General features: G+C 45.2%; 1 protein-coding gene across 7 annotated transcripts in view; it reads right to left on the minus strand.

Annotated features, from left to right (window-relative positions):
- Nup62 (Nucleoporin 62kD) overlaps positions 1-26,221 on the minus strand; it is a 339,835-nt gene that overhangs the window by 183,999 nt on the left and 129,615 nt on the right. For all 7 annotated transcript variants that reach the window (XM_067100505.1, XM_067100502.1, XM_067100504.1 and 4 more), the window contains exon 4: positions 333-437. In XM_067100505.1, coding sequence (XP_066956606.1) covers positions 333-437 — 105 coding nt within the window. The remainder of the gene's footprint in view (positions 1-332; positions 438-26,221) is intronic.

Genomic DNA, 26,221 nt, shown 5'->3' on the forward strand with positions numbered 1-26,221 from the left:
GACAAGACCAAATTAATATCAAACCAAATCCAAATCAGCAACAAATATGTCAACAACTCTCTCCAATGCATCCAACATCCTTGCAGGCTGATGACAAAATCTGAATGGAAAACAATAGATGATTGAACCAGCCGTTCACCCAAAAGGTATGGGTCATAAACAGTTCAAACTAAACAATCCTATTAATTTTTTAGTTTTAAAGCAATATCATTCTCCTGCTGCAAAGTGACTACAGCTATCATAATACAGAGGTAGGTTTCACTCCAAAAATAAATTCTACTTTTGCAGTCACAGTATTTCACCAAATAATAATTACTGTACAATAACCTTACCTAACAAACTTGGTTGAGTAGCGGTAGTCTGAGGCTGACTTGCTGGAGTAGAGAAAAGTGATGTAAGAGTTGATCCACTTGTGGTAGATGTAATCCCTGTTGTACCTTTAAACAGACATATATTAAAATGTAGTAAAACAATATTGAATAATTTCAAGAAGTTTTCTCCATTTACTCTAAAAATCCTTATATGCCAAGCTCAAAACACAAAAACAATTTCAGCCTCTCCACCAAAATCTGAAATTCAATCACTGCAGCTCAACATCTTGCCTCTGCTTTAACACAAAGTATCAAACAACAGACAAAGCCTATAATTAACTTTTAAAGATTTTAGACAGTTGCTATATATTTGAAAAGTTTTGTATTTTACATTTTTATATATTTTCGTTTTACTGATTTAAGTTATAAATTGACTTAGAAAGTTCACATATCCATGGGGAATAACTGTACAGCACTCAAACCAATCAAATACACAAAAATTTGTTTATTCACACAGCACAAAAGCTAGAGATCACTCATATGTCAAAAAAATTCATGTTTATGTTTCATATATGTAAAAAAAAATTAAAAATATACAATCACTCTCCTTTTACCTGATGAAATATATCATTAATGGGTGTCTGGTTTAAAAAAAAAAAAGAGACCAAACAACAATTCATGCCCTGGTTGCTTTGTCATGTATAGTTTACTCCATACAGAAATACTTTATGTCTATGAAACTCAAAAAATAATGACAGAAGTATTACATAATGTTACAGTATAAATTCAGTCTAACAGTTTTTACAGAAAATACTCCCATGCAGATGTCATGGTAACTGGAATATCACTGGATTACAATGTAGTGATATAAAGAAAAATTAAATAGGGAAGCATAAGAGAAAGAATAAAGACAGGAGAGACAGAGAGAGAAAGAATAAAGAGAGAGAGAGAGATAGAAAGAATAAAGAGAAACAGAGTTAGAAAAAGAAGAAGAGAGAGAAAGAGGTCAGAGAGAGAGAGAGAGAGAGAGAGAGAGAGAGAGAGAGCCTTGGTTGGGAGTTATGCATTGGCAGGCTAGAAATGTCAAGTAAGCTAAAAAGCAGGAAACCGTCTTATACAACTCAAAACAGTGAGTGAGTGTATCGCGCTCAGGGCCATAAAACCGATCAGAAAATCTGGAACCTGTGCCCTCGCGATTCAGCTGACCAAGGATTACTTAGCACCTCATCAGAAGTTAACATTCCAGCCATATCTATAATCCCACCTTCAATAGGAGGCGTTCACATGAATTTCCATGAAAAGGGGCTGGACAAAGTGAAGTAGTTCACCATTTCTCCAATTAGACATTCTAGGGAGGTGCTAGTAACACCCTCTCCTGAGGTCATTTCCAATCAAATCCTCCATGGAGAGATTTTAACAACACACACAACTGTCCTTCCCAATCAAGCTGTTCGAGGGGAGACCTTACAGATAAAATCTTCCAATGAGGAACTTCAAGGGAGGAGATGGAAGATAGCAAGAAGATCCAGGGGTTCCAGAGCAGAACAGCAGAGAAGATTCATTCAAGTCACTAGTCACCAAATGGAAGAAAGACCGCAGTTCTTCCCCTTGCTTCCGTGGTCCCAACCAGACTCTGACCGCAAGCTATTTAACCAGACATAAACTGAACTTTGACTAGCAAGAATGGTTTCAAGATAGTAAACTGTAACCATAATTGTACTTGTGTATATGTAATTAACTTTCATCCTTAAAGTAAGAAGCTACCCATTTCGTCTCCATTACGCCTTTCTGAGAGATATAATTACATTTCATATATATCCCTTCGAAATAATAATATCGTGAGCTGCTGACTACGGAAGAGACGCTGTGGACGACTACTTCGTCGACTTAGAAGAAAGACGCAGATAAGAAGGGAACAATAATATGTCACACAAGTTATGAAAATAAACTTGTGCATGACATAAATTTGGTGGCAGTGATATGGGATCCAGAAGGCGAGATGAAACAAAAAGACATTAACAAAAATATCAGTGTAATTACTTAAGTTACAGCGACACGAAAATCTACAAAATGAACTTACATTTTACGACAGCAAGCAAAACTTATATAAAGAAATAAAATCCTGCAATAAAGTGTCAAACAGAAGTGAACATAAACAGTAATGGTGCACAACGGAGAAGCAAAACACATAGAACAATTAACCACAACAAAAGTGAGCCAGCACATTGCACAACAACAGGCAGCGAGTGTGTTTAAAAACTATCGCCAGTTAGTGTAACAGAAACAATGCAGAGTATGTTTCAACGAAGCTCGAACCCGACAACAACAGAAGAACAACTTATCAACTACGAAAAAATTCCGTAATAACAACAACCTGTAAGTTATCGAGAAAGTGAGATTTATAGTTCTCTCTCTTTAAATGTGTAAAGAAGTGAAGAATTTCTAAATTTATAATAGAGTAAAGATTATTTAACCTCTCTTTATCAAATTGAAAATTAAGGAAACTTTCTCTCTAGTGATTTAAATTTTTTTTGTGATAATTATTTTAGTAAATAATTTAGAAAGGGAATTATTATTTTTCTCACTTGGATGGTGATAAATAATTTGAGTAATTATATCCAAATTTGTGTACTCATTGTGATGGATGTTTTCTTTTCTTGATGATATGATGCCCAATTTCACATAACATTTTTTTTGTGTGTATTTGAATGATTACTTTTGAAGGATTTAATTTACTTGTGCACTTGAACTCAATTTAAGAATTTAATTTTTTTTACTGTTATTTTTTTATAGTTTCTTTTACTTTATGGTACTGTGTGCATAGTGAACATTTTTTATATAGACATATGAAGTGGTGTACTCAATTTGAATAATTTTATTGTAAAATGCAGTCTTTGACAAACTGAACACAGTTAGCCATTCACCATATAATTCAAGACTGTCCACACTCAAACGTAGCCGAATTCCAAGACTAATTTCCCACTCAACTTTAGTGCAAAGAAATACTAACAATAATAACACAACTAACCAGAGCCAAAATAGTGTTAATAATTCTAATAATACTAACAGTAATAATAATAGTAACAATACTAATAATACTGTACTCGCACCCTCCAATATTGCAATATGAATCAAGCAGCTGTAATAACAACAGCTACACGCTTCTGTGGGCAGGTGGATCATTCAAATCCTGACCAAAGTCGACTCGAATCTTATACAGTAGATCATTGGCTCTCAGATGCAGATAGTCGCATATCTTCAGGGGGAATAACAGATGAAAGAGCTAAACTAAATGAAGCCTTGATTCTCTTAAGTTCAGAACATGGTGACGCCCACAAAACTTTGAATTCCACGAGTTCTGGCAAACTTAATAACTATGCGGAATTCAGAGAAATTTGTTTATCACTCTGGGAACCAGTAAACATGACTGACAGTTTATATAACATAACCAGATTCCTTATCGCGCAATATGAAACAATAGCAAATCTGTACGCAAGTGCTGAGAATGCAATAGATAAAATAACAAAAGACTTAAAGAAAACAGGCATCACCACAGGAGATAAGACACAGTTGTGGGTGTTGTTAAAATTTCTCCTTAGATTATTTGATTGGAAACGACCTCAGGAGAGGGTGTTACTAGCACCTCCCTAGAATGTCTAATTGGAGAAATGGTGAACTACTTCACTTTGTCCAGCCCTTTTCATGGCAATTCATGTGAACACCTCCTATTGAAGGTGGGATTATAGATATGGCTGGAATGTTAACTTCTGACGAGGTGCTAAGTAATCCTTGGTCAGCTGAATCGCGAGGGCACAGGTTCCAGATTTTATGATCGGTTTTATGGCCCTAGGTGCGATACACTCGCTCACTGTTTTGAGTTCGTATAGGATGGTTTCCTGCTTTTTAGCTTACTTAACATTTCTAGCCTCGCAATGCATAACAACCAAGGCTTAATTGTTGTGTTCTCTCTCTCTCTCTTTCTATTCTTTTTCTCTCTCTGTTTCTCTTTATTCTTTCTATCTCTCTCTCTTTATTCTTTCTCTCTCTGTCTCTCCTGTCTTCATTCTTTCTCTTATGCTTCCCTATTTAATTTTTCTTTATATCACTACATATCACTTATTAGACAACAAGCTAATCAATAATTACAGTACAGTATTAGACACACTCAACATATGAAGACAATAGACAGCATATACACAGAAAGGATATTATGGTGGACTTAATTAACCACTAACCTGGGACAGTCTAGTACAAGCACTATCCTAATCATTCCAAATCAATAAAACACTACCTAATATATATATCCATAATGTACAAAATAGCAGTGTGCAAAATCTCCATGTCAGGACAGTCATCTCATTGAATGCAATGAGTCCACAAAAGACAATTACACTCAGTATTCATTCAAACCACAATTTCAAAGGTAAAAACCATTCTTAGAGCAATGCAAAAGCAAGACTAATTCACCAGCCCAAACTAACCCCTCTCTATGAGCATTCCAATTAATGAAACAAAGTTGTTCATGCAAAGTAAAAATTGGCAATTTTATATGACATGATGGCTTATGTGTAACGTGACAAATTTTTAAAGTAACCTGTATTTTTCCTAACATACAAACCTGAGGTCTTTACATAGGGGATTTGCTTTCAGCGGAAGCTGGAGCCAGCCATTTACCTTAAAACAAGGTGGATATTGGTAGCTGGCTACCGACGGAAGTGGAGGAATCCCCTCCATCCAGTTGGTACGCATTCACTTATTCACTTTACCTTTTAGCCCAGGAAGCAGAATGAGGGGTGGCTAGAGGTGGGCTATTTATGCAAAGACCTCAGGTTTGTATGTTAGGAAAAACACAAATTACTTTAAAAATTTGTTATTTGTTCCTACACCTATACATACCCTCAGTCTTTACATAGGGGAGAATTACTCCTTGGTGGGAGGATTCTGAGCAAATATCACAATTTTTTAAAGTAAATTGTATTTTTCCTAACTATACAAACCTGAGGTCCTTTACATTAGGAATTACTTTCAGTGCAGGCTGACTTTCAGGCATAGGCTGGAAACGGCTGTTGAACTTCAAACAAGGTGGTTAGGCAGTTAACTACCGTCCGGGAGGCAGGAGTACCGCCTGCCCGGATGTAAACATTCCAATTTGCCTTTCGGCCCAGGTATCAGTTTGAGGGGTGGCATGAGGTGGGCATAAAATGTAAAGGACCTCGGGTTTGTATAGTTAGGAAAAATACAATTTACTTTTAAAAATTGTGATTTGTTCTGACACAATATACAAACCCTTGGTCCTTTACATTAGGAGACTTACTGGCTGGAGGGAGGAATCTGATTAAGTCTCCTGAACTGACTGGAGTTCACCACCTTGCCTTCCCTTCCTGGTCGATATAGCGAGGAAGGGAAAATTGCCTCTGACAAAATGACTGGGTTGTAAGAAATGTGGGATCAGTTGTCAGACTTCTGAGTCCCTTTGCATGAAAGAGGAATCGTCAGTTCGTGCAAAGTAGGCCAGGAAGAACTTGGAGTCAGATGACATAGAGGCAATCACAAGCATTGGGTTTGTCTTATAGTCATGGTCTCCCTCCTCCCCTTGAAAGGGGAAGGAGTGGGGTTGCTTCTATCAACCTGAACGGAAAATAAAACGGGAGCTCCCGTTGGGTGCTTACCCGCATTGATCGCCAGATCCAGCATGTAACGGCGCGTCCGCTCTCTGCCCCTGGGAAGAGAGCCAAGATGGGGAGAAAGAAGAGAGGCCAGTCACTCTACATTCATGCTCCCAATCATAACCTTACATCTTAGGCGAGATGCAACCTGTCCTGTTAGAAGAGCCAGGTAAGCTACACAACTTGTTGAGCAGCCACCACAGGACCCAAGGAAAAAGTGTCCAAGGACTTGTGAGCAACATCCCAGAGGTAGAAGGAGGTGAAGGTGGTCTGTTGGGACCACACGCCTGCCTCCAGCACCTGCACAACTGACATGTTCTTCCGGAATGCGAGGGACGGACCAATGCTGCGGACTTCGTGAGCTCTTGGACAAAGCGAACCGGTGTTGTCTTCTTCTGCAGCAGAATACGCTCTCCTTATCATCTCACGAAGCCAGAAGGAGATGGTATTCTTGGACACCTCTTTCTTGGTCAAGCCAGTAGCCTACTAACGAAGAGTCGTTGACACTCAGGCCGGAGACGTCGAGCCCTATTCAGAAAGTGCCGCAGGACCCTAACAGGGCACAGTAGTATCTCGTCTGGTTCATTACCTACAAAGTCCTCTAGAGAGGGGATCATAAAATACTCGAACCGTGGGTTAGGGACCGAAGGATTCTGAGTCTTCGCTACGAAATCCGGGACGAAATTGAGCGTAACTGATCCCCATCCCCTCGAGTGTTTAACATCAAAGGAAGGTCTGTGTAGTTCGCCAACTCTCTTCGCCGATGCCAGGGCCAGCAAGAAGACGGTCTTGAGGGTCAGATCCCTGTCTGACAACTCTCGTAAAGGCTCATATGGTGCACGAGTCAGGCTCCTTTGAACGAAAGTCACTTCCCACGCCGGGGGCCTGAGATCCCTGGGTGGGCAAGACCTTTCGAAGCTTCTCATCAGTAGGGAAATCTCGAAGGAGGAAGAGATGTCTACTCCTTTCAGCCGCAAGACTAGGCAAAGTGCGGCGCAGTGGCCTTTTCACAGCTGAAATGGAGAGAAGCTTCTCTCGGCGAAGGGAGACGAGGAATTCCGCGACCTGCTGAATAGTAGCTCCGACTGCAGAGATACCCCGTCGATGACACCAACCACAGAAGATGGACCACTTTCCCTGGTATACTGCTGCGGAGGATCGTCTGAGGTACCCTGCCATTTCTGTTGCTGCGCGACGCGAAAAGCCTCTCGCTCGCAGGAGATGGTGGATAACCTCCAGCCGTGAAGACACAGGGACTGCACTGCCTGGTGGTACCGCTCTACATGGGGTTGACACAGCAGGTTGGACCAGTGGGGGATCTCTCTCAACGCCTCGGAGAGGAGAGCTAGCAGGTCGGGATCCCAAATAGGGTGCCACCAGAATTATCCTCAGATTCGGAGTGATCATCACTCGGCGAATCAGACAGAACGGAAGAAAAGCGTAAATGTTGAGGTTGTCCCACGGGTGCTGGAACGCATCCTCCGCAGCGGCCCATGGGTCTAGCACGGCCGAGCAGAAGACCTGGAGTTTTCTGTTGTGCCAGGTGGCGAACAGGTTGATGGCTGGACGCTCCCACAGGTCGAATAGCCTTTCTGTCACTTCTGAGTGAAGGGACCATTCGGTTCTATCACTTGATTCTGGCGGCTGAGCTTGTCTGCCACGACATTCCTCTTGCCTGGAATGTACCTGGCTGACAGCTCTATCGAGTGAACCATGGCCCACTCATGCACATGCAGTGTTAACTGGTGGAGTGGGAGGGACACTAGGCCCCCCTGATTGTTGACCTATGCCACTACCATGGTATTGTTGCTCATCAGTACCATGGAGTGTCCCATCCCTCGATCCTGGAACTCTTGGAGAGCCAGGAAGGCTGCCTTGAGTTCCAGGATCTTGATGTGAAGGCACTTGTCATCTTGGTGCCACACTCCCGAAGTCAGCAACTCCTCCAGGTGTGCGCCCCATCCCTCGGTCGATACGTCTGAGAACAGCAGCATGTCTGGAGGGGGAGTATGCAGGGATACTCCTACCAAGAGGTTGCTGTCGTCCATCGACCAGCGAAGGTCCTCTCTCACCTCCTTGGAAAGAGGAATGAAGAAAGACTGGGGGTCTCGGGACTGGGACCAATACTCATTTAGCCTCCATTGTAGAGAATGCAGGTGAAGATGCCCATGAGGTACTAGTTTCCCCAGCGATGACAGGTGACCGATGACGACTTGACATTGCTGGGCTGGCTGCTCCTGTCGTGACAGGAACAGCTGTGCTGCCTGCCTGAACCTGCTGATATGAGAGTCCAAGGGAAAGACTTTTGCTGCCACCGAGTCCATCAGCATGCCCAGGTACTTTATCCTCTACTTGGGGAAGAGATCTGACTTCTCAAGGTTCACCAGGATCCCAAGATCGCGGCAAAACTCGAGGAGCTGATCCCTGTCCTGTAGCAACTGCGAGCGGGAGCTCGCCAGGACCAGCCAGTTGTCAAGATACCTCAGTAGACACATCCCGTGCGAGTGGGCCCAAGCTGACACGAGTGAGAAGACTCTCGTGAATACCTGGGAAGCGGTTGAGAGCCCGAAGCAAAGTGCCCTGAATTGGAAGACCGTCTCCCCGAGGATAAAGCGGAGGTACTTCCAAGAGGACAGATGAATGGGTATTTGGAAATATGCATCCCTCAAGTCCACCGTAAGCATGAAGTCATTCTACCTGATGGAAGCAAGCACGGATCGCACTGTTTCCATTGTGAACCGAGTCTGCCGAACGAATCGGTTCAGGGGAGAGAGGTCTATGACTGGTCTCCATCCCCCTGTGGCTTTCTCTACGAGAAAGATACGGGTGTAACAGCCTGGAGACTGGTCCGGCACGACTTCCACAGCACCCTTGCTCAGCATGGCTTGCACTTCTTGCTGTAGTGCGGTGTCCTTCAGAGTTCCTTGGACGTACGTGTGGAGATGGACCGGACAGTAGGTGAGGGGAGGCCGAGAATTGAAGGGTAGTAGGTATCCCTCCCGAAGGACATCCACTATCCAGGTCTCGGCTCCGTGTCGCTGCCATTTTGCCCAATGGTTCGACAGGCACCCCACCACCTTCAGCAGCCTGGGGGGGGGGGGACCCGCCCCTAGCGTTACCCTTTCTTTTTCTTCCCCTTGCCCCCTTTACTGGGTTGGAAAGTGGTCTGAAAGTGGCGGGAAGACCCGCTCTTTCTAGAGGAAGAAGGCTGGGTGTTCCCACAGGACCCCTTCGAAGACTGGAACTTCTTATAGGCCAAGGAAGTGCCAGCCTGGCGCTTGTCCACCGCAGCGTCCACCAACACCCTAGGGAAGAGAGAGGCAGAACCCAGCAACGGTCCATTCCGCAGGGTCATTGCCGACTCGGGTCCTACAGACCTGGAGAAGCGAGAGAGAACGGTGTCTCTCTGCTTCAGGACCACATTAGCCCATAGGTTTGCCGTCTGGTGGGCGAGGTAGGAGATGGCCCTACCCCAAGACTGGCATAGTCTCCCAAAGGTGGAGTCCTCCCCGGGTACGATAGAGCCTGAGAAAGCAGCCACCTTCGATACTGTGAAGAACCACAGATCAAACCAGGAGACTGCCTGGAAGGCCGCCATGCGGTGGCTTCCAGGGTTGCGGCTTCTTGCTGAGAGAGGGAGATGCTCTCTGCAGTAAGTTGCTGCAACGTAAGACCCGGATCCAGACGTACCAGGTCCGGGTCAACCTATTTAGGCGGCAATGCCCTCTCTGATGGCATGTAGAAGCGCTTCTGGCGAGGTATGGGGAGGGGGCTTGACCGAGCGGTTCGATCTAAGAGAGTTGTCTTGCTCAGACACAAGACCATTCACCTGGTCGAGGACCCCTTCGGCAAGTGTGGACCACGGCAGCCCCATCGAAGCCTTGGGTTCCTTCTTGGGTCCCCAGTAGGATTCGAGGCGCGACGGACGATCCACAGCTGAGGCCGTGGTCCCTTCCCCGAGGTCATTGTGCTGACAAATCAGTGCAATAACCTCAGCAAACGTCCTCTGTATCTCGGGGGTGTCCGCATCCTGGGGAAGACGACCCTCAAATCCTTCCAGGGTGCAGTCTTCCTGATCTACTCTCTCTGCAGGAGGGAGAACCTCGGCAGACCCCCGTGATCCTTCCTGCATCATGCAGGCATAAGACCTGGTTGAGCCAAGGACCGAGCCAGGTACATATGCCCCCGAGGTAGAACTCTGGGGAGAAAACTCTTCAGAGTTCTTCCTGTCCGACTCATGCCCCTTGGAAGGAGCCCAGGAGTTAGAGGGGACAGGCAAGGAGGATCGGGCACTCCCACTGGCTTTGCTGGCAGAACCAACAGGGGCAGCAGGCCAGGAGCAGTCACCAACCCGCGATAGTGACGGCAGCCCAGGTCGAGGAGAGTGCTTAAGCCTAGGCGAAGCAGTCTCCCGAGGAGAGCGGAGCGGCTCGCATTAGTCAAGCCGTGAGATCACCTCCCCTGAGCCAGGCTGGCTGCATGGACGCGGCCGGGGACTGGGAGGAGTCGAGCGCGCGGCTGGCTGGCGCGAGCTTGCGCTGTCCTCTGGACGCGCCCCAGTCTTCTTCGAGGCTGTAGCCTCTCGGGAAGACTGAGCAGGGGACCTCTTCTCTGCTGCTCCAGGTGTTCGGACCTGAGGGACCAAAACACTTTCCCGGGAACCTGGCTTGGCACTCAAGGAAGTACCAGCAGGAAGAGTCGGGGCACCTGCATACCTGGACTCTTTCTCTCGCCCCATGCCTGGTCCTGTACGGCGAGAGGTTTCTCCCGCACCATACTGGGGTACCCGGGTCATTTTGGAAACCTGGGTACTCGGAGCGACTCGCGCACGAGTGTCCAACGTGGACCCACTGGCCTTAGAAGCAGGTTTCTTCAGCACAGCAGGACGCCCTTGGCTCCCGATGCAATTGACCCGGGGGCCAGAGCAGAGGTTCCCTGATCCGTGGACTGGGAATAGCCGGCAAGAGATCCCGCTGCCTTCCCTGTGGAAGGAGGCAGTCCCTTAGAGGTCTCAGTGTGAGACTTCTTGGGGGTGGGGGGGGGGAGGCAGGCTTCTTCTTCTTTGGCTGGGTCTCGGAAGGAGAAGAGGAAGAAGAGGTAGCAGACGAAGACGATGGCGAAGATGATGACACCTTTCTCAATCTCTTCTTTGACATCCTCTTCGCCATCTTCCTCAGGATTGAAGTCAGATCCCCAAACCATGCAGGAGCAGCTGAAGAGTCAGGAGCAACCCGGGGGGGCAACAGCAGCAGGCACAACCTGGGCAGCATGAATGGTGCTCAGGCCAGCAGTTACCAGGGTAGGGACATCAGTGCGGCAGCCAGGAACGTGTGGAGGAGAAGCCAGGAATGAAGGTGCAGGTGGCGCGCGAGCAGCCAGTCCGGGGTGGGCCAGGGTCGAAGACATGGGAGGCATGTCAGTAGTCAAGCCGGGCCGAGAGACAGGGAAGCGAGGAGCCGGAACCATAGTCATAAACAGGCCAGGTTCAGCAACAGGGGCAGGCAAAGTCATATACGGCACCGATGACATCACCATATAGGAAGCCCAGGCTGTGAGAGCGGGGCCAAGAACCCAGGAGGCAGCGGCACAGGATGGTGAGAGGCAGGAGCAGCCGAAACCTGGGTATCCAGGTGTGAAGCCACCGACACAGGCAGCTTCGCGAAAGCAGACATGGTGACAGTTGTGGTGGTGGTAGCGGTAGCCAAATGAGTTGTTACTGGAGCGCCAGACAGATGAGACACCAGGCCCTCCCATGACGGAACACCAGGTAGACCCAGGTGTAACCAGGTCGAGGATAAGTCTGATACCTGGTCTGTATCCACCCCTAAACCTGAGGAAACAGTCGGGTTAAACTGGGAAGTCTCTGCTCGCTCTGGTGGAAAAATTTCCCCCGAGCGTGAGAAGAGACCCCGAGAGGATGTCCCGATCAACAACTCCCCCACGCCCTTCCACTCTCAATGAAACGAATGAGGAAGGGGAGAGGGAGTCCTCACCCAAGGGAGAGGGAGCAAGCCGGGGAAGTTCACAGGGAGGGAGAAACGATCCCGACACATTAGCCACCACTGGAGTTGTCGGGGGCGTGTTACCCTCGGACGATTCCTTGGCCGGCTTCCGACAGTAGCGTCTCCTCCCCTCGAACCTCTTCCATTGCTCGGGAGACCAGGAACAACACTCTCTACAAGGAGCGTCGTGTGAACACACATCCCCTGCAAGTTGGGCAAAGGTCGTGTGGGTCCGTGTCGACGCTAGAACGAAAGATATTACATTTCTTACCTCCTACCCCAGGACACAAACACTGGGGATAGGGGGGTTTAGAAGGTTTATCAACATTCATTCTTAAAAGAAAGGAAATTTTCCACCAAAAAGCTGAAAAAGGGCAGTCAGGCACAGAGCGAAGAACAACGTCTGCATTCCATGACCGCCGAAAGCAAATTGGAATGTTTACATCTGGGCAAGCGGTACTCCCACCTCCCGGACAGTAGTTAACTGCCTAACCACCTTGTTTGAAGTTCAACGGCCGTTTCCAGCCTACGCCTGAAAGTCAGCCTACGCTGAAAGTAATTCCTAATGGAAAGGACGGACGGTTTGTATATTGTGTCGGAACAACTCTGAACTAACTTGTAGTTTGCCTCACCTGGGGCCTCTTTCCTGGTGATGTAAGAGCAAACGAAGAAGACCATGCCTCTGATCTGTTGAACATGTGATGTTCAACTGACAGACTTCTGGGCTTTCGAATAAATGGAAGGTAACATTACTGATCCGAAGATAGGCTTATATGAACCCATATTGTTGGGGACAAGAAAGCTGAATATATCCAATGGGTCTGTTCATTTTCAGTCCCCCTTTCCCCTTGCTAGAGAGAGAGGGCACGAGTTGCACCTATTAACCCAAAAAGAACTAGATTATTGGCAGGATACTCAGTCATCTAGAACACCTGCATGCATGCCCGTCCAGCACGTGACAGTTTGCTAATTGTCCCTTAGAAGGGTATAAAAGGGAAGGTAGGAGGCCAGTCGCATACACACCCTCTCTTTCGCAGCCATACACCTTAGGCGAGATGCTACCTGTCCTCAAGAGCTGGGTGATCTACATGACTGTTGAGCAGCCACCACAGAACCTATGAAAAAAATGAGTCTGAGGATCTATGGGCAACATCCCAAAGGTAAAAGGGAGGCAAATATGGTCTGTTGTGACTGCATTCCCATCCTTAGTACCTGTCATACAGGTTCTTCCTGAATGCTAAGGGCAGACCAATGCCACTGACCTTATGAAATCTTGCCCAGAACGTACTGTAGTCCACCATGTCAGCTGCGGAGTACGTCCGTTTGATCGTACATAAAGTCAGAAGAAATGGAGCTCCTAGACATCACTTCTTGGCCGAGCTAGAACCAAAAACAAGCTGTTGGCTCTTAGTTTGGAGGTGAAGTACTAAGTGGTAACGCAAAAGGCCTTTGGGCACTTGGTAGCCTTTAGGGTCCTTAGAAACGGAATCCACTGTTGATCACCCGACAAACCAGGCAAAAAGACGGGAAGTCATAAGACCAAGACTTGAATCAAGTATACGAAAGACGTCTTCTAGACGCTAACAGCAACTAGGAGCTCACTTATCCAAGTACTGACTAGCCTTAACATTTTATCCAATGTCATCCAGTGGCAAAAGTTAAAGTTGTGTATCAAAATTCTGAAATTTAGAACAATAATTCCACCTACTGGAGAAGTAACCCATAACAAGTATGACAGACAAACAGAGAGAGGTGGCCATCCAGACAGACCAACTCCATTCATGTACTGTATACAGTGGGTCCCCACTAGATCGCAGTTCAGCATTCACCTTTAGTTAATCGCTGGCTGTTTTATGGAGCTTATCTCCAAATATATCATGGAAAATTCACTAATTTGCAGATTTTTTCACAAAGCAATGTTCACTTATTCCTGTATTTTCATTTTATTTTCTTGACAAAATACAACTTTTTTATAAAAAAATTATTTACTAATTTTCAAAAATTAATATTAATGTGTAATAAAAATCCACAATGACTTTTGAACACTTGAACATTGTTCCTCATCAGTGCTAACGTTAAAATGTAAAATGAGAGGGTAGTTTTCTTATGAATAGTTCTTAAAAAATGGGGGCAGGGCAAGAAGATAACAACCCATCACGGAAATGCTGGTTTGGGTGTTGTTAGGTTATTCCAAATTCAACAGGCAGTTGCGCCAACCTCCTTGATCTTCAAACTTGCGATGTTGCACCTGCTTGTGTTGCATAGGTGCTGAAAATTTGCCCATTCACAGTATTTCACTGAGAATATTCACTAATTACTGTATTTTCATATAATTTTCATGACTAAATGCACTTTTTGTGATAAAACTATTAAAATACCCAGGTATAAGCACTTTTAGAGTTTTTTTTTGGTTTAAACTATGAAAATAGGCAGTTCTAAGTGTTTTTCCTAGGGGTTTTAATTATTCACGGATTTTCGCTATTTGCAGGGGGGTGCGTTACGCATCCCCTGCAAATACGGGGGTTTACTGTACATATCCTTTAATGAGAAAACAGCAAAATATTAGTAAAAATGTTATTTCACTTACAGAATCCATTTATACTGTATTACTATACTGATCTACTATCATCGTAATATGTATAAAAAAATTATCATCCTGATGTTTGTAACTGTTTTTACCGATGTAAATATAATATCATTTCACCCCGCCCCTCTCTCTCTCTCCAGGACGACACAATATTGGCTGGAAGGGTTTGAAGTAGCCAATCACAAAGCAGGGTACCAACTTTCCCCCATGCTGACTGACTGGAAGGGTTGTAAGTAGCCAATCGCACAGCTTGTACCTCAGATGCTTTGTGTAGTGTCTAGTTTATGAGTTGTAGTTTTGCTCTCTCACTCCTCTTAATGAAATATGAATTACTGTATCATAAACATAAATATGAAACTAAAACTCCAAAAAGTTCATGATGCATACGAGTAAGTGTGTGCATACATATGTACATTACAATTTTATATAACGTACATACGTATGCATGCACTCATTCGTGAACTTCTTGCAATTTTAGTTTTCTATTTTTAAGTTTATGATATAGTAATTTCATTAAAGGATATGTACATTACTGAGAGAGAGAGATATATATATATATATTAGGCTCAATCAGCTGATTCTGAGAACATAAACATTACAAATGGCTGGACGATTGGTTTTTTATAACCATAGATCAATATAATAAAACAGTATAAATGGATTCCGTAACTGAAATAATGTTTTACTGATATTTTGCTGCTTACATTATTTATTTTTGAAAATTATTAAATCATTATGACATGTCCATACATATGCACTTACTCATTCGTATGCATCGTAAACTTCTTGGAGTTTTAGTTTCATATTTTTATGTTTACGATACAGAAATTCATATTTCATTGATAGATATGGATATGTACAGTAACAGAGAGAGAAGAAGAGAGAGAGAGAGAGAGAGAGAGAGAGAGAGAGAGAGAGAATTACATCACTAAGCAGTTTTACGACTTTTATTGGTACTTTGCTGTGGTCACCTTAATATTATTTTAAAATTAAATAATTTTTTATCATAAAAAATGTATTTAGTCTCGAAAATAGCATAAAAATCAGTAATTTGTGAATACTGCTCTATGAAAAAACCCACGAATGTGAATTTTCTTCCGTCATATGTGGTGGACCGAGTCATCCAAAATATTACTGTTGACAATCATAAGAAAACCTTACTTTAATCCTTTAGGTGTCTTGAAAACAACGAATCCTGCATTTTTATTATTGAGTGTTTCATAAAAAAAAAAAAAACTCCAAATATTGACCATTCTGCTGGTTTGGATGCATATTTCTTCCGTTTGGATCGGCGTCATTTGAAATACCGTCGAGAATCGTAAGAAAACCCTCCTTTAATCCTTTGGGTGATTTGAAAACAACAAATCCTGCATTTCTGAGTTCAGTCCCGTGTCAGCCGGTGAAATTCCATTACAGCACGAATTTCTAGGTATAACATTGCTAGATATACCAGAGAAAAAGAGCTTTCAGGAAAGCTGGGGTTACTACCCCCAGTCGAGCGCCTTCTAGGAAGACGCCGGTATAAGGAGGGGTGAGTGAAATACCACTACCACGAAACCTACTCGAAAGATCTCTCCCTATCAAAATCCCCGAACAGAGCGGTGAGCCGTTACAGCCCCTCACACCAACACCCGCCAGGACGGCGACACCAGCGCCACCTACCTCATTCCATTTTCTAGCACGTGAATTCTCACCGTTTCTTTTGTGTGCTCGTCTTCCTTTTATTTGGATTTTCTTACATCTCATCGATGGCATCGAGCAGCTTTACCATCTCTAAGTTAAGTACCATCTTCTTGTGGGGTTTTGTTCTATTTTTGGCTGTTATGGTCTCGTATTTTCATAAATATTGAGATCTTATTATGTCGCCACGAAGTCCCCCCTGCCAGCCATGTCGACCATGCAGGCGACTCCTTCTGTTCTTTTCAGTTGGAGTTGTCTCCTCGTCGTTATAGATAGATTTTGCCCCTTGGTTCCCTTCCTGGTGGTTCCTTGCGGTGGCTCCCCCTTTTTGAATTACGTTCAATTGGCCTACGGCCTTTGTGAGGGTGATGCCCTGTCCTAGGTACCCCCTCCAGGTTGGGTTCCTGTTTATTTTTGGTCTTGCTAGGCTAATTATTTTATTTATTGAAGATGGTGCTCTCTTTTTGTTTTATTTTTATTTATTTTTTTTTGGGTGGTTTACCTCGGTGTGGTGGCGGCAGCCTCAGATCTAACCGCTTCCCCGAGGTAGGCTACGCTCTCTATTGAGCACATTTTGGTTCCATTCTTTATGTGTGATGGTTATTTTGTGGAGTAGGCTTGTTTGCTTCCATCCCCTTGCCCTGGGTGGGGAGATCAGGTTGAGGGAGTTTTGGTTGCTGTTTCCTCCGGGTCGTTTTTTTGGTGGGCAGAGTGAGCCCCTTAGTTCTCTTCCTCCATTTGGGGGAATCGAGTTCTTTGGATGTGTTTCCTCTAGGCTAGTCGCCCCTTGCCCGCCATTCTCGATCCCGGTTGGTTCTCGGCACAAAATTTCTCTCCCTGTTGCTTCCTCCTCCCTTCTGCACTCCTCCCTTTTCCTAGCCTATACTAGGTTAGGTCCATATTAGGCTTCGCCCTAGGTAGGAGTCGGGCTTCGGGTTGGTTGCTTCCAGTAGTAGACTACCCTTCCAAGATTCATTGTCTTGGAGGTATGATGCAGTTGAGCGGGTGATATGTTTCTCCCCGTCTCCTGTTCCTTCCTGGTAGCCTACTCCTCCCTCCCCACCCCTCCTCCAGCCTTGCTCTGCTCGCATGCGGGTGACGCTAGATGGCGTTTTCTCCGAGTTCAGGGACTCCTCCTGTTGGTAGAGGGATTAGCTCCCTCCCATATCGTCCCTAGCATCGCTGTATTGGGGTTGGTGGTTCGTTTACTCGAACGTGTTGAGTCACTATCCATTCCTCTCGTCTCCCCGTCGGGTTACGTTGATACGGGTAAAATATAATTGCTTCAGCCTATGTTATGAACATACGAGCATTTTACCCGTCTTGTTTCTCCGGCGGGAAGTAAGGCGGAAGGTTTTTTCATTCTATAAGGGAGCGGATCCCTCCGTTCTCTTGAGTTTTTACCATCACTTGTTATTGTTATTATTTTTGTTATTGTTTTTTAGATAAGTCTGTTTATCTACAGGAGTACTCTCCTTTATATATTATATATATATATATACGTGAGTCCGGTCCTATACCCGGGCTCCGCCCGTTATTTTTACTGGCAGCCCTTATGGTTAGTTCCTGGTTTCTCTTTCCTTCATTCCCCGGAGTACTCCGGGGTCTGAAAACCTTTACCTTCCACTCTGTGTAATTTAGAGCTTATTGGCCCAGTTTATGATAAGGGAGTTCTTCTCCGCCGGAGTATTCCGGTTGTAGTTGAGTTTCCCGGCCTTGCCGGCTTTAGATTGCTTAGGGTGGGAGGTTCATGTACTTTTCTACTTACAGACTGTTCGCTGTGAGGAGCCGGGGTGTACCGCCTCCCTCCAACAACCTTACGGTCACGTAGTATGCCGGACCCACGCTGGTTGTGCGGTCCGACTGGATGACCTGGTTGTCTGGCACCCCGATGGTTGTGAGGTTTGCTTCGCTCTCTGCACAACTGTCCAGGATGAGTCGGTAAGTGACAGTCTTTTACTCCGCTTTATGCTCCTCATATTGTATATTGTTTATGAGGTTCCCGGACTGGTTTTCGTTCTTAGCTAATTGTTGGTTTTCTTACAGGCGGACGAAAGCTTCCAAGAAGTCTGCCTTGGAATCCCTCCGGGCCTGGGTGGCTGGGTTTGGAAGGAACGTTCCGTCGGGAAGCCCTACGTCCTCGACGCCAGGTTGAGGGACTTGCTCTACCCGAGCGCGCACGGGTGGCGGCCGCAGTGCCTGAAGATCTTGCCACCCCTATCATCCAGCAAATCCGGGATGAGACCCAGCCACCCCAAGTGGATATCCTCTACGCTGAGGTCTCGGAGGATGTAGCCGCCTTGGATCTTAACCTGGAACCGATGAACACAGAGCAGGACCAGGTGGTAAGTGGTGAGGTAAGTGAGGTTGTTGGGGCGGGCCCCCCTTTATTTGACTCCCCTGCTTCATCCATCTCTTCTTTTTGCAGGTTTTGTGAAGTCTTCCTCCTTGGGTGATAGAGCTCCATCTGCTATCCCCAAGTTGAAGTTGAAGACTTCATGGAAGGCGAAGGGCTACAAGTCCTCGACTTCCAAGAAGGCATCGCCCTTCCCCCCGTCGAAGGCTAAGGTTTCAGGACCTGTAGCCTCCGGGAGCAAGTCTGGTTCCTCCGGCAAAGGCGCGAGTAAGAGGGCTGCAAAACCAAGCCCTCCTCGCCAACCTGCTTTGACGCAGAGGCCTTTGCAAATCAGCTCTATAAGGAGGTTTACAGAGGACCTAGATACGAGATTTAATAAAATCTCTGAGAAGTTGGCCAGTCATGATAACATACTGGCGGGAATGGCTCACCCACCCCCAGCCGAACCACAGTATGTTATCCCGACACTGCGGACCTCCGCTCCGTTCGATGTCGGTAACCCTTGGCGCTTCGCACTCCGGGCCATCAACATGATGGCAAGCTGACGACTTGATGGTCTTGGCACGAGGCGGTTGGAGGAACTGGAGTTCTTCCCCCGATCTCCTGCCCCCTTACCCAGGCTTCGTGGGCTTACAGAGGAAGCTTGGATTCGGTCAGACAAGGTTCCTAGGGAGACTGTCATCGTCCCTAGGGACCAAGCTCAGTCGGCTCTTCTGCGCACTCTGACGGAGTGGCAGGCAGACAACACGGTTGACTCCTTTCAAGGGCAACTTTACTATGTTCGCCCTGGGAGACAACCTACCCACCCCTTGCTTGGACAAAGTCGCTCTGGCTACGGCCCGAGCGTGCTTTGATGGTAATCCGTTACCACAGCTAAGAGAGACAGACCCTACTTCCCTGGTATTCCCAGGAAGTAATGAGTTCTGGGTGGACGCCCCGTCCACTTTCACGGTCGGGAAGCTGGACCCCTTCTGCGCTTCCACGCAATTCAGTGAGCAGCTCCCCAAGCTGCCGGAAACTTTGTTGAAGGCGGAGTTTGATGCCCGGATTAAGTTAGCCCGGTCCTTGAACTCCGTCTGCCTTACGGAAGCTACTGCCGTCTCCTGCTCGGACGAACCATTCTTCCAGGTTTTGGCTAAATCCTTGCTGGCTGGCTTCCAGTCTGACTTGTTCGAGTTTATCATGGCCAGACTGGAATGTAGGAAGTTCATCTTTGCCGATGCTACTATCCGCCACGAGCCTAACAAGCTCGTTAAAGCTCGATCTGGGGACCTAACCTCTTCCCTGAAGAGGTCACAAACGTTATGGCCGAGGCTACAAGGGCCAACCAGAGTCTTCGCTCTCGCTGGGGCATTTCTGCCTATAAGCGCAAGACCCCAGAATCGGCCGGCCCCAATCGAGAGGAGGCAAACGCTTCAGGAGGCATAAGAGGCCCCACCATCAGGCGGTAGTCCAAGCCGTCCCGGTCTCGGCAGTAGCACAGCCTTCTACTTCAAAGGCTCACCCCAACAGTATGTGCTGGTCCAACCAGCTGCACCCTCCTATGTGGCTTCACCAGCGCACAACCCCACATATGAGGGCCGTGGTTACTTTCACGGCCTTAATAGGGTTGCAAGGGGGGAAGAGGCAAAGTCCCAGAGAGGAAAGCCCAACACCACCCCAAGGGGAAGACCTGGACGTGGTAGGGGAATAAACCCACTCCCTCCCACTGAGAGAACACAGGTAGGCGGTCGCCTGTTTTGGTTCAGGGACCAATGGACCTTCAGCCCTTGGGCACACAGCATTGTGTCCAAAGGACTAGGATGGAGCTGGATCAAAACCCTCCTCCTCTAACCAGGTTTTACCAGCCACCCACATCAATCCTAAAGGATTACGTGACAGAATTGCTCAACAAACGAGCAATAAAGAAAGTAAGGCACCTAAAGTTTCAAGGCAGGTTATTCACTGTTCCCAAAAAGACTCCGATCAGCAAAGAGTGATCCTGGATCTGTCGCGTCTAAATCTCTACATAAAATGCGACAAATTTCGCATGCTTACGGTAGCTCAAATGCGGACTCTACTTCCCGCGTGGAGCCGTCACCACCTCTATCGATCTTTCAGACGCTTATTATCACGTCCCGGTTGCGCGGAACTTCTCTCAGTTCCTCGGTTTCAGACTCGGGAATCAAGCCTACTCCTTCAGGGTCATGCCCTTCGGTCTGAAACATTGCGCCCAGGATATTCACAAAGCTGGCGGACACGGTAGTACAACAACTCCGGTCTCGAGGGATATCCCTAGCAGCATATTTAGACGATTGGATAATTTGGGCACCAACAGTTCCGGAGTGTCAGAAGGCTACGTCCATAGTCATCAATTTCCTGGAGTCGCTAGGTTTTCAACTGAACAGAGAGAAGTCCCGCCTGACTCCGGAGTCCCGGTTTCAGTGGTTGGGTCTCCAGTGGGATCTGTCATCTCACACGCTATCTCTTCCGCCTCCCAAGAGGAAAGAGATAGCATCTCTCACCAGGAGATTCCTCAAAAATCCATCAGCATCCCGCCGGTCCCAAGAAAGAGTCCTTGGATCTCTTCAGTTTGCCTCAGTGACAGACCTGCTCTTAAAAGCGAAATTAAAAGACATAAACAGAGTGTGGCGGAGTCGAGCCAATGTCAAGCTCAGAGACAAGGTCTCCTCTATTCCTCGAATCTTAAAGACAAGATTGCGGCCTTGGACCTCAGTCAGAGGCCTGTCCAAAACAGTTCCGCTTCAATTTCCCCCTCCGGCACTAGTTGTTCACACAGACGCTTCCCTAAGCGGCTGGGGGATATTCACCAAAACAGAAAGTACAAGGAACGTGGTCCACAATGTTTCAGCAGTTCCATATAAATACCCTGGAAGCTATGGCGGTCTTTCTAACTCTGAAGAAACTCCGCCCCAACCGGATTCATATCAGGCTGGTATTGACAGCGCAGTGGTAGTTCATTGCATCAACAGGGGCGGCTCCAAATCAGGCCGAGTAAACCAAGTAATGGTTGCTATCTTCTCCTGGCGGACAAGCACGGCTGGCACCTGTCAGCCACCCACCTAGCGGGGTACGGAACGTGGTGGCGGATTCCCTGTCCAGGACTACTCCGTTGGAGACGGAGTGGTCCCTGGACGTGGAATCTTTCAAATGGATTTGCCGCCGGGTTCCGGGCCTCCAAGTGGATCTGTTCGCAACGGAGAGCAACTTCAAGCTCCCCTGTTATGTGGCCCCCAACCTGGACCCTCAGGCGTACGCCACAGACGCAATGACAGTAGATTGGAACAGTTGGGAGAAGATTTATCTTTTCCCTCCAATAAATTTACTGCTGAAAGTATTACACAAACTCAGGACATTCAAAGGTCAACCAGCCCTAGTAGCCCCTATTGGCCGAAGAGCAATTGGTTCCCTCTTCTTCAGGAACTGGGATTATGGAGTCTTCGGATTCCCAAGCCCATTCTGACTCAGACAGTACAAACCAAGACTGTGTCAGCTTCCTCAAGAATTCAGAATGCCCTAGTTTTATGGACTTTATAAAATTCGCAGCCCAAAAGGAGCGAACATTGACCCTGTCAACACTCTGTTTTTAGAATCAGATAAAAGAGATTCTACTCTTAGACAGTATGACTCAGCAGTCAAAAAATTAGCCTCCTTCCTAAAAGCATCTGAAGCCAAAATCATGACAGCTAATTTAGGAGTTTCTTTCTTTAGATCATTGTTTGAGAAAGGCCTTGCTCCGGCCACTATTACCACAGTCAAGTCAGCATTGAAGAAAGTATTTCTTTACGGCTTTAAAATCGACCTTACAGATTCCTATTTTCATCTATCCCCAGAGCATGCGCTCGTCTGAGACCAGTATCACGCCCACAGTCTGTTACGTGGTTTCTCAATGACGTCCTCAAGTTAGCATCAGAGATGGATAACTTTCATTGCTCTTATCAGGATCTGTTAAGGAAGACTTTATTTTTGATTAGCTTGGCTTCAGGTGCTAGAATCTCAGAGCTGTCGGCTCTCACTAGAGGTGATAATTTTGTGAACTTCCTCCCGTCTGGAGAGGTCCTCCTTTCCCCTGACCCTAGATTTTTAGCTAAGAACGAAGACCCACAGGACAGGTGGTCTCCTTGGAAGGTGGTGCCCCTTCCTCAAGACCAGTCTTTATGTCCAGTTTATACACTTAAATCTTACCTTTTAAGAACTCCACAGAGTAAGTCGGGTCCTCTTTTTATCAGGGAGAAAGGTGGTACTCTTTCACTAAATGCTATAAGACAACAAATTCTATATTTCATTAAACAGGCCAACCCAGATTCAGTTCCCAAGGTTCATGATATTCGAGCAGTTGCTACTTCCATTAATTACTTTCATAATATGGACTTCTCGGAGTTATCTAAATTTACGGGTTGGAAATCACCTCTAGTGTTTAAACGCCACTATTTAAAATCGCTCGAAGCCCTGAAATTTTCTACCATAGCTGTGGGAAGTGTCATCTCCCCACCTTAATTAATCATATCCTTATCCTTTCCTTTCCCCCCCGCCCGCCTGCCTCATTTACTTCTCTGCTTATTCTCCTGGTTGATTATACCTCACTGCCTGGCTCCTCATATTGATGTATCTTGTATCTGTTGATGGAAAAAGTGTAATCTGACATGCCATGATTGTTTTTCTTATGGGGTACTGGACAGTTTTTATTTGGCTCCACGTACCCCAGATATATGTATATGTTCTGTATATGTTAATTTTCATTGATCTTGTCTCTTACGTGTTTAGCCTAAGTTTACGTGTATAGTATTAAGGTTATATTTGCAGTTATTTTGTGCGCATTTCATGTTTCACCTTGCTTTAAGTAATTTTAAGGTTTTTGGGGCTTCTTCTCCGTCGTACCGGGGACCTCCCCACGTTTCATAGTATTAAGTTTTTTGATGTGACTTAGATTTAGTATGCCTTAGTCTTAGTATTCTTGCTACATGGAAGAGATTGCTTGATTAAAATTATTTTGGTAAAACTTTTGCCTTTTTCTTCAGATTACCCCCTTTTCTTTTCCTGGTAGTTGCAGCCTTGGCATGATTCTCTATCACTATTTCACCGGCTGACACGGGACTGAACTCAGAAAAGGGATTTTGACAAAGGAAAAATCTATTTCTGAGGAAGGTCCCGTGTCACCCGGTGACCCTCCCTGGATCACCTAGTACTCTCCCCCCCCACTTGCACATGCCAAGTCTGGGGTTAGTGCTAGCATGGAATGAGGTAGGTGGCGCTGGTGTCGCCGTCCTGGCGGGTGTTGGGTGTGGGGGCTGTAACGGCTCACCGCTCTGTTCCGGGGATTTTGATAGGGAGAGATCTTTTGAGTAGGTTTCCGTGGTAGTGGTATTTCACTCACCCCTCCTTATACCGACGTCTTCCTAGAAGACGCTCGACTGGGGTAGTAACCCCAGCTTTCCTGAAAGCTCTTTTTCTCTGGTATATCTAGCAATGTTATACCTAGAAATTCGTGCTGTAATGGAATTTCACCGGGTGACACGGGACCTTCCTCAGAAATAGATTTTTCCTTTGTCAAAATCCCTTTTTTATTATTGAGTTTTTCATAAAAAAAACTCCAAATATTGACCATTCTGCTGGTTTGGATGCTTATTTCTTCCGTTCAGATCGGCATTGTCTCAAATACCATAGAAAAGTCGTAAGAAAACTTTACTTTTAATCCTTTGGGTGTCTTGAAAACAACAAAATCCTGCATTTTTATTATTGAGATTTTCATAAAAAAAAAAAACTCCAAATATTGACCATTCTGCCGTTTTGGATGCATAGTTCTTCCAACTGGCGTTGCCTGAAATACCGCCGAAAATCGTAAGAAAACCTTACTTTTAATCCTTTGGCTGTCTTGAAAACAACAAATCCTGCATTTTTATTAATGAGTTTTTCATAAAAAACCCTCCGAATATTGACCATTCTGCCATTTTGGATGCATATGTCTTCCAACTGGTGTCATCTGAAATACCGTCGAAATCATAAGAAAACCTTACTTTTAATCCTTTGGCTGTCTTGAAAAAAATGTATCCTCCATTTATATTGAGTTTTTTTGGCAAAAAAACCTCCAAAATTTGTTAATTCTGCCATTTTCGAGCCACATTTCCTCCGACAGATCGGCGTTGTCAGCTTCTTAAACGATCCGAGTTTACGACGCTTTTCAAGTACATTCATAAAAATATTATTTCCTGGGTTACAACGCATGTTCTAGGCTTATGACTCTGGCAATGCCGATCTGACAAGAAGAAATATGGCTCCAGAATGGCAGGGTGGTCAAATTTTGGAGGTTTTCTGTTGAAAAACTCAGTGTAAATGCAGGATACATTGTTTTTAAGACACCCAAAGGATTAAAAGTAAGGTTTTCTTACGATTTTCGACAGTATTTCGGACGATGCCAGTCCGATGCCGATCAGAAGAAATGTGCATCCAAAATGACAGAATGGTCAATATTTGGAGGGTTTTCACTATGAAATACTCAATATAAATGCAATGCAGGATTCGTTGTTTTCAGGACACCCAAAGGATTAAAAGTAAGGTTTTCTTGTGATTTTTATGGACGGTATTTTTTTACTAATCGGAAAAATACATTAAACCCCCGTATTATTTTTGCGGGATGCGTATACATCCCCATAAAAATAGCTAAAACCCACAAATACTTAGAACCCTTCTAAAAACACTTAGAATTGCCTATTTTGATAGTTCAAACACACACAAAACAAACTAAAAATGCTTATACAGGTATTATCCTACTTATGATGGGGTTAGGTTCCAAACATCGTTTGTTGGAAAAAAAGCAAGAAATACCAAAATGTACCTCGCTAGCCTACACTATAAAATATACTCTTTACTTACAAAGTATAGTAATTATTAATATCAGCTAATTCTGGAGGTTCATGAAGAGTGACTTATGATAATTCAATAAAAGGAGAAATTGAATAACAAACAAGAATTAGCTTAGCCTACACTATGGTATATCGTATACATATACGGTAGCATAGCCTACATTACACTGTACTCTATAATCACATATCCTATTATACAAACGTCAACATAACGAATACAGTATGCATCTTTTCCATGGATCTTTTAAAATGTTATGCCTTAATTCACTGTATCCAATAACATTGTATATATTCTTATACTGTATTGCTTTTGTATAATGAATTGCAATCACAGCGATCAATGTTTTGGTTTGGAAATCGTTTATGTGGTGTTTATTTCACCGTGTTTAACTCGGTTCAGAGCACTTTTCTTGCTTCTAGTTAGCGTAAATGAATCTCTTGATACTTTATTTAATACTTTATTTATATGGGTCACGGTTATTTTTCATTTTACTGTATGAAGTGGTTTTTAAGTCAAAATATAACTTAAATATGTCTCATTGTGAAATTAACTTAGCTATATTTTTCGTTAATAGATGATGTTGGCTGTTTGGGGGTATTTGTTTTGTGTAAAAAAAAATCAAGATTCCGTTCGCTGTTTTCATTTAATTTCGTCATAATACAAGCTTTACATATTTATCGTTTATCGCCGTAAAAATAGCAGTACACGTAATGTGTTCTTTCATGCCCAATAGCTTTGATAAAATGCTTTTTCTCCAA

This window comes from Macrobrachium rosenbergii, chromosome 56 (assembly GCF_040412425.1).
Source record: "Macrobrachium rosenbergii isolate ZJJX-2024 chromosome 56, ASM4041242v1, whole genome shotgun sequence".
NCBI lineage: Eukaryota > Metazoa > Arthropoda > Malacostraca > Decapoda > Palaemonidae > Macrobrachium > Macrobrachium rosenbergii.